General features: G+C 40.3%; 1 protein-coding gene across 1 annotated transcript; it reads right to left on the reverse strand.

The window, feature by feature from the left end:
* Positions 1 to 7,252: 7,252 nt before the first annotated feature.
* Positions 7,253 to 8,338, reverse strand: LOC110309467 (olfactory receptor 4K15-like). Its single transcript, XM_021182140.1, has one exon. It carries the CDS (start codon positions 8,245 to 8,247, stop codon positions 7,282 to 7,284), a length of 966 nt encoding a protein of 321 aa, XP_021037799.1. The 5' UTR covers positions 8,248 to 8,338; the 3' UTR covers positions 7,253 to 7,281.
* Between the last annotated feature and the right edge of the window lie 1,014 nt (positions 8,339 to 9,352).

Consider the following 9,352-nt stretch of genomic DNA (forward strand, 5'->3'; position numbering starts at 1 on the left):
GAAGGAGTTACAGAGACAAAATTTGGAGCTGTGACGAAAGGGTGGACCATCTAGTGATTGCCCTATCCAGGGATCCATCCCATAATCAGCTTCCAAACGCTGACACCATTGCATACACTAGCAAAATTTCGCTGAAAGGACCCAGATATAGATGTCTCTTGTAAGACTATGCTGTGGCCTAGCAAACACAGAAGTGGATGCTCCCAGTCAGCTATTGGATGGATCACAGGGCCCCCAATGAAGGAGCTAGAGAAAGTACACAAGGAGCTAAAGAGATCTGCAACCCTGTATGTGCAACAACATTATGAACTAACCAGTACCCTGGAGCTCTTGACTTGGAATGGGTGTGTAGGGGAGTAGGGGGGAGGGTTAGGGGGTCTTTTGGTATAACATTGGAAATGTAATTGAGGAAAATTCATAATTAAAAATATTAAAGAGAAAAGAAATGCTAGTGTAAAGAGTGAACTAAAACCCACATTGCATATTTTGAGGAATCTTGGAAATTTGTGCCATTTTCAAGTACTTGAAAGGCACAAGGATGTTGTTTTTCACCACATCTCTCTTCAACTTTTCTATCTGGTCTTTCACAAAAAAATTAAACTATACCATCACAAGATTAGTCTATTTTGACTCTGTTTGCATCTGCTATACATGATGTGTATCCTTACTTAATAAGATTAACATTTCTCATGGTCCTGGTATGTAGGGCTCTTTTCTTAATACCTTGTCCATGAGGACCACCAGAAACAATTTGATTTCAGTTGGCATGGCCAGCAGTATACATTCATGGTTTTACCCCAAGGACAGATAATTCTCAATTCATGTGTTATAACTTAGTTTGAAGGAATTTTTATCATCTGTCTCTTCCACAAAACATAATACTGGTCCACTATACTGATGACATTATTCTGATTTAGTCAAGTAAGCTAGAGTGAGTTGATTTGGATCTCCAACTCCAAGAATTGCATTTGAGCTTGGTATATACACTAAAGCATGGGAAAGAGATCCAAAGGAAGTTTAAAGCCCTTATACTTCAGTGAAATTTTAGGAGTTCAGTGTGTGTTGGCAAATAGAGATATTCCTTCTAAGGTAAAGAATGCATTCCACATCTGCCTGTTCAACAATTAAGAAAAAAAACACATTTAGTGAGGCCTACTTGGTTTCTGAAGTCAGCATATTACTCATTTCGATGTGCTATTTTAACATACACCAAGTCACTTGGAAAGCTTCTGCCTGTGAACAGAGAATAGAAAAATGCTCTTCAACATGTCTAGCCCACTGTTAATGTTCCTCTACCACTCCAACCTTATAATTCTGAAGACCTGACAATTTTAAGGTTTCAGTAGTATACAGGGAAGCTATTTGGAGACCTTGGAAGATCCCCCATATGTTAATCACAGAGGAGACCTTTTGAATTCAGGAGTGAGTCTCTTCTACAACTTGATGATAAGTAGGTACTCAATCAATAGAAACTATTCTTTTGGAAGAGGTCACAGATACTTTGTAACAGACATATACTTTATAAAAGGAGTTTCGGTGTAGTTACTCCTTATGCTTTATTGTTATAATTATCACAAGAAAAAATTTTGTCAATGATAGACATCTCTTGTCCTGCTAATGGGCATTAATAAAAACTAAACATTTGATAACAGGCTGCCCATTTCCCATGAGCCTCCCATGATGACCTTGGTATTAACTGACCTATGAAGGCATAAAATAGAGTAGGCACAACAGCAATCCATTATGAACTGGAAGTGATATATATAAGCTCTGGACAGAGAAGATTCTGAAGACACAAGCAAGTTAAAATAGGTTTTCCATGTACAAGTGTTTCTGTGATTATATTATCTTTTGTTCCCATTCATGCACATATAACCTCATTTTCTGTGCTCTCTGATTGTCAGACTGATGAAGAAAAGAATAAAGTGTTGTTTACTGTGATGTGGAGAGTTGTACAATTAAAACAACTTTCTGGAACTGTCCTGAAAGACAGGATGAAGAGACATCTTTGTGATAGATGAACTTCAGGTAGTACACATGGTTATACAATTTTTTTGGAAGGAGAAATGACTAGGCATATGATTGCTTGCAAGTTCATGGTCTGCAGCCAATGGCTTGCTTCTTCCAAAGAACATGATTGGAAATATGGTGAAAAATATATTTGTAGAAGCAGTATTTTCATAGATCTCTTTTAATGTGCAAAAGATTTGAAGATACTTGTGTCCCAACAGGTGAATTCCACTTAGGAGTTATTCAATGATCAAGTAGACAGGATAACCCAGTCTATGAACAGTCAGCCTCATTTTCTGTCTATTCCTGTTACTTCTTAATGGGCTCATGAAAAAAGTTCCATGTTAGCAGAGATGGAGGTTATTCATGGGCTAGATTTCCACTCATCAAAACTGTCATAGTTACAACTGTTTCTGAGTGCCAGCTCTACCAACAACAGAGACAACTACTATGACTCAAAATATGACATCATTTTCCATGGTGACCAGTTAGTAACATTGATTCAAGTTGACAATATTGAGTGTCTTAGTCAGAGTTTCTATTCCTGGACAAAACATCATGAATAAGAAGAAAGTTGGGGAGGAAAGGATTTATTCGGCTTACATTTCCATATTGCTGTTCATCACTGAAGGAAGTCAGGACTGTAACTCAAGCAGGTCAGTGAGCAGAAGCTGATGCAGAGGTCATGTAGGGATGTTCTTTACTGGCTTGCTTCCTCTGGCTTGCTCAACCTGCTCTCTTATAGAACCAGGACTACCAGCCCAGAGATGGCACCACCCACAAGGGGACATACTACCTTGATCACTAATTGAGAAAATGCCTTACCGTTGGATCTTATGGAGGCATTTTCCCAACTGAAGCTCCTTTCTCTGTGATAACTCCAACCTGTGTCAAGTTGACACAAAACTAGCCAGTACAATTGACCCCTTGTCAACTTGACACACAAACACATCACTAATAAGCCTCAACCCTTAGTTTCTTATTCATCCCCAAGATCTAAACAACTTTAAAAGTCCCACAGTCTTTATATATTAAAAGTTCAATTCCTTTAAAAGATCCAATATCTTTCAAAATTCAAAGTCTTTTAAAAATTCAAAATCTCTTAACTGTGGGCTCCACTAAAATACTTTCTTCCTTCAAGAGGGAAAAATATCAGAGCACAGTCACAATCAAAAGCAAAAGTCAATATCCAACCATCCAATATCTTGGATCCAGCTCACAATCTTCTGGGCTCCTCAAAGTGCTTGGGTCACTTCTCCAGCCATGCCCTTTGTAGCACACACATTGTTTTCTAGGCTTCAGCTGCCTGCACTCCACTGCTACTGCTGTTCTTGGTGGTCATCTAATGGTATTGGCATCTCCAAAGCACTACTGTCTTCTACTGTAGCTTGGCTTCATCAATAGCCTCTCATAGGCTATCCTCATGGTGCTAAGTCTCAAATCCTTTGCGTGACCTTTTCAGTCCTGGGCCATCAATTGCAACTGAGTCTGCACCTTCACAAATGGCCTTCCATAGCCTCTCACAGTGAGGAGCCTCAGCTCCTCCGCATGACCCCTTCATGCCTTCAGAACCAGTACCACCTGGGTAACTCTTATACATTATGAAGTCCAGCCACAGCACAAGGTACAGCCTCAGTTATCTCTGGAACACAGCCTCTGTGCTCTCAAAATACACTTCCCAGAAGATTTCACATCAGTGATACTGGTCTCTTCTTAATCACCACTAATTTCTTAGCTCCAGCTAACCAGCATCAATAGTTCCAGTAAGGAAAAGTTTTCACTTTAGTAGTTGTCTTAGTTAGGGCTTTACTGCTGTGAACAGACAACATGACCAAGGCAAGTCTTATAAAAAACAACATTTAATTGGGGCTAGCTTACAGGTTCAGAGGTTCAGTCCACAATCATCAAGGTGAGAACATGGCACTATCCAGGCAGGCATAGCACAGGCAGAGTTGAGAGTTCTACCTTTATCCAAAGGCTGCTGGTGGAAGACTGACTTCCAGGCAACTGAGGTGAGAGGCTTAAGCCCACACCCACAGTGACACACCTATTCCAACCAGGCCATACCTGTAGATGGTGCCACTCCCTGGTGCAAGAATATACAAACCATCATATTCCACTCCCTGGCCCTCATAGACTTGTTCAAAAACATGAGTCTATGGGGGGGCATACTTACTATAGTCCAACTTTCAAAGTCCTCATAGTCTACAGCAGTCCCAACAATGTTAAAAGCCCAAAGTTCAAGGTTTCTTCTGAGATTCATCCAACTAATTAACTGTAATCCCCAAAGCAAGGCAGGAAACCTTGAGTCTCCAAGGCAATTTCNATGTTACAGCTTCTTGTTTCAGTGTCTGAGATTCCACTTGATATTTTGATTCCTCCTAAGGGCTGGCATCACTTCTCCAGCTCTGCCTTCTGTAGCACTCTAAGCTCAGGGTGATCCACTCAACTACAGCTGCTGTTCTTGGTGATCATCCCATGGTACTGACATCTCCAATACACTGGGGTATTCCACTTCAACTAGGCTTTACTAATGGCCTCTCATAGGCTCTCTTCATGGTGACAAGCCTCAAGTCCTTTGCATGATCCCTCAGTCCTGGGCTATCAACGACAACTGAAGCTATACCTTCTCCAAGGGCCTTCCATGACCTCTCACAGTGCCAAGCCTCAGCTGTTCTTCATGACACCTTCATGTATTCAAAACCAGTACCACCTGGGTGATTCTTACACATTACCAAGTCCAGATGCAGCATGAGGTACAACCTTGGCTATCTCTGGAACACAACTTCTTTGTGCTCCCAGAAAACACTTCCCAGAAGATTTCACCTCAGTGATGCTGGTCTCTTCATAATCACTGCTAATTCCTTAGCTCCAGCTAACCAGCGTCAATTGTCCCAGTAGTTCCTTCCATTCTTAACTATAGAGCCAGAGCCACATGGATGAAGATGCCAAGTTCTGCTGCTTGCAGGAATTAGAACATGACCTGCTTGTACTATTACATTGTCACTGGCTTTCTGTTTTCCAAATCCTTCACTGTCTAAGCTTGATTATCCTGCTCTGTAGATTGACCTTGAACACAGAGATCAGCATGCCTGTCTCCTGGGATTCAAGGTGTGTACCACCATGCCTGGATCTAAATTTAGCTGGGTAGGATCTTGCCCCAAGTTCCCACTCCCTTAATCTGTTATCTCCTAGAACATGGGATTTTGTTCCATTTCAGTTCCTGGTACCCCTTTAATATTCAAACAATATATTTTATATTTTTCCTCTCTAAGCTTGCTCTGCTTGATCAAACTTCTCTTCATAAGACTTAACCAGAGGACAAAGTCTCTGCTGAGATTTTTTGAAACTTCCTTTGTCAGTGCAATTAATCCGAGTCTCTTCACCTTAGCCTCAGGCAGACTTTTCAGGCAAGGGAAAAAGTAGCCACATTCTTCACCTTTGAAATCTCTTGGACAAGGTCAACACAGTTCAAAATACTCCCAGCAACAAAATCTTCCATATTCCTACTAGGATGATCCATTAAGCCCCATTTAAAGTATTCCACTGCTTTCCAAATCCAAAATCCACTAATCCACATTCTTTTGAATAAAAGCATGATCAGATATATCACAGCCATGCCCCAATTCTGGTCCCAACTTGTGTCTTAGTTAGGGTTAGGGTTTTACTGATATGAACAGACACCATGACAAAGGCAAACCTTATAAAAAACAAAATTTAATTGGGGCTAGCTTACAGGTTCAGAGGTTCAGTCCACAATCATCAAGGTGAGAACATGGCAGTATCCAGGCTGGCATGGCACAGGCAGAGCTGAGAGTTCTACATATTCATCCAAAGGCTGCTGGTGGAAGACTGACTTCCAGGCAACTGAGGTGAGAGGCTTAAGCCCAGACCCACAGTGACACACCTATTCCAACCAGGCCACACCTCCAGATGCTGCCACTCCCTGGTCCAAGAATATACAAACCATCACAGTAGTTTTGCTATCTTGTTAATAACAGGTGATTCTGCAGTCCAGCTAACCAGAACCAAAGAATCTTCACAATCCAAAATAGCAGTGGCCCTGAAAAGAGTCTTTAGTTTTCTCTCTGAAATTTCACATTCAGGCCTCCTAGGCAAACGGATGGACCTGGAGGGCATCATCCTGAGTGAGGTAACCCAATCACAAAGGAACTTACAGAATATGTACTCACTGATAAGTGGATATTAGCCCAGAAACTTAGGATACCCAAGATATAAGATACAATTTGCTAAAAGCATGAAACTCAAGAAGAACAAAGACCAAAGTATGGACACTTTGCCCTTCTTAGAATTGGGAACAAAACACCCATGGAAGGAGTTACAGAGACAAAATTTGGAGCTGTGACGAAAGGATGGACCATCTAGTGATTGCCCTATCCAGGGATCCATCCCATAATCAGCTTCCAAANGCTGACACCATTGCATACACTAGCAANATTTTGCTGAAAGGACCCAGATATAGCTGTCTCTTGTNAGACNATGCNGGNGCCTAGNAAACACAGAAGTGGATGCTCACAGTCAGCTATTGGATGGATCACAGGGACCCCAATGGAGGAGCTAGAGAAAGTACCCAAGGAGCTAAAGGGAACTGCAACCCTACAAGTGGAACATCAATATGAACTAACCAGTACCCTGGACCTCTTGTCTCTAGCTGCATATGTATCAAAAGATGTCCTAGTTGGCCATCAGTGGAAAGAGAGGCCCATTGGACTTGCAAACTTTATATGCCCCAGTACAGGGGAACACCAGGGTCAAAAAGGGGGACTGGGTGGGTAGGGTAGTGGGGGTGGGTGGGTATGGGGGACTTTTGGGATAGCATTGGACATGTATAGAGGAAAATACCTCGTAAAAAAATTTTAAAAAAATCCATGCATTCGGGCTGGCAAGATTGGTCAGTGGTTAAGAGCACCCGCTGCTCTTCTGAAGGTTCTGAGTTCAAATCCCAACAACCACATGGTGGCTCTCATAACCATCGGTAATGAGATCTGATGCCTTCTTCTTGTGTGTCTGAAGACAGCTACAGTGTACTTACATATAACAATAAATAAATCTTAAAAAAAAACAAAGAACAAAATTAATTAGAAGAATAGTAAAGGTCATGAAATGTGTTCAGCTTATTAATATTGTTGTAACTTTTAAATTGTTCCACATGTTAAATAACTACCTTAGAAATAAATGTAAAATTCCATTCTGGAAGTATGTTAGACAGGTGAAAAAAAATGCTGTCAATACTGCAACTTTATTTTTTTTTTACATAAAAAGAACATTTCTTATTAATTCAGAAACTTGTCCAGGCTTCATATAGCGACCCCTCAGCTTTGACATAGCTGCTTTCACCTCTTTGTTTCTCAGAGTATAGATAAGTGGGTTTAAAATAGGTGTGAAGATAGTGTAGAACACAGCAAGGACTTTGTCAACTGAATAGCCATTAAAGGGCCATGCATAAATAAAAATGCATGGTCCAAAGAATAGTACAACTACAGTGATGTGAGCAGTTAGGGTGGATCGGGCCTTGGCCATGCTAGCAGAGGAACGATTCCTAACAGTAATGAGAATCACAGTGTAGGAGATGACCAAGAAGACAAATGTACTCAGGGTGAGAACACCACTGTCTGCAACTATTAGTAAGCTGACAAAATAAGTGTCTGTGCAAGCTAGCTTGGTCACCAGTGGGAGATCACAGAAAAAACTGTCCACCTGGTTAGGACCACAAAATGGCAAGTTAACAGTGAATGCCAATTGGCTCATTGTATGGATGAAACCCACAAACCAGGGGATGATGACCAGAGTGATACACACACGGCGACTCATGATTGTCATGTAGTGGAGGGGCTTGCATATTGCAACATAGCGATCATAGGCCATGGATACAAGAAGTACCATTTCACCACCANCAAATNGATGGANACAGAAAATCTGAGCCAAGCAGGCTTCAAAAGATATAGTTTTTCGTTCAACCAGAAAGTCAGCAAGCATTTTGGGGGTAGCAAAAGAGGCTACACACATATCTATAAAAGATAGGTTTGCAAGCAGGAAGTACATGGGGCTATGAAGTCGTGAGTCTGAAGTCACTGTGAGAATGATGAGGAAGTTGCCCAGCAGTATTGCTAGGTACAGCAGTGAAAATATGAGAAACAGGAAAGGCTGGAGCTCCTTTGAACTAGACAGACCCAACAGCACAAACTCTGTCACACGAGAGTAATTTCTTTCATTCATTGACTTTGGAAGAGAGGTGCCTTCAGTTATCTGAATGGAAACAGAATAGAAATCAATCAGTTAAATAAGTTTGGCTTGCCTTTTCTGTCACAGTTCATCTTTCAACAGTTATACTTTTTATATTTCTGTACATGGAGGTTTTTGAGTTATTCAAAATTACATAACTTATGCCATAAAATGTAATATGTATTTAGCTATATAAAGCCTTAATCGGGGAGTGCTAGTACATTGTGTTGAGAAGCCCACCTCTACTCATCTTTGAACAGAAGTACGGGAAGAGCACTGGGTCCTGGTAGCTGTGTTGCTTGATGTGCTCAATGTCTCTATTCACTCGTGAAAACAACTGAAGTGTAAACTTCTTGTTTTGTCCTTGGATAAGCATGTTATATGTTTATGAAATTTATGACCACAATGCAAAACAGCTCTGGATTCATATAAATTTGGGAAATTAAAAAGATATGGAACTTCATAGAAGTTTTATTCCTTCCACTCAAGTACTTTATGAACTTTCTCCTCATAAAAAGTCTCATATGTTGATGCTAACCTTTTTTCATACACAGCCAGTAGTGTTAATAATGACAGAAATTACACACACACACACACACACACACACACACACTGAAAGAGAGAGACAGAGAGAGACAGAGACAGAGAGACTAATTTGAAGAGTCTCAAAAATATTCAAGATTTGAATGAGTAATTGTGTACTCTAGGAATTTATACTGTGAGAATAATCTTTGTCCTTACAGAGATACTATGTTATATTTTATCTTAACTTATTCCTTCTTGTATAGCTTGCAGCCATATACAGAAATAAAAAAATTAGAAAGCAATCTAAAAAGGAATATTAGACTATCTCAATTTGCAAACACTTTATATCTAAATCATGTCTTAAAAGGTGTCTTTTTATTATTTCTAGCAAATGTAAATATCAGTGTCTCCTTAGATGATAACTCCTCACTTCCTCATCTCTGCTTGAGTTTCACTGGGTAGTTTGCACATGGGGCAGTAAATGATGAATAATCATAATTATCTTTCAGAAAAAATTCAAAGAATAATTTTGAATTTCATGTCTCCAAACTTGTCAGAACCCAGCAATGAACTA

Source organism: Mus caroli, chromosome 14 (genome assembly GCF_900094665.2).
Source record: "Mus caroli chromosome 14, CAROLI_EIJ_v1.1, whole genome shotgun sequence".
Classification (NCBI taxonomy): Eukaryota; Metazoa; Chordata; class Mammalia; order Rodentia; family Muridae; genus Mus; species Mus caroli.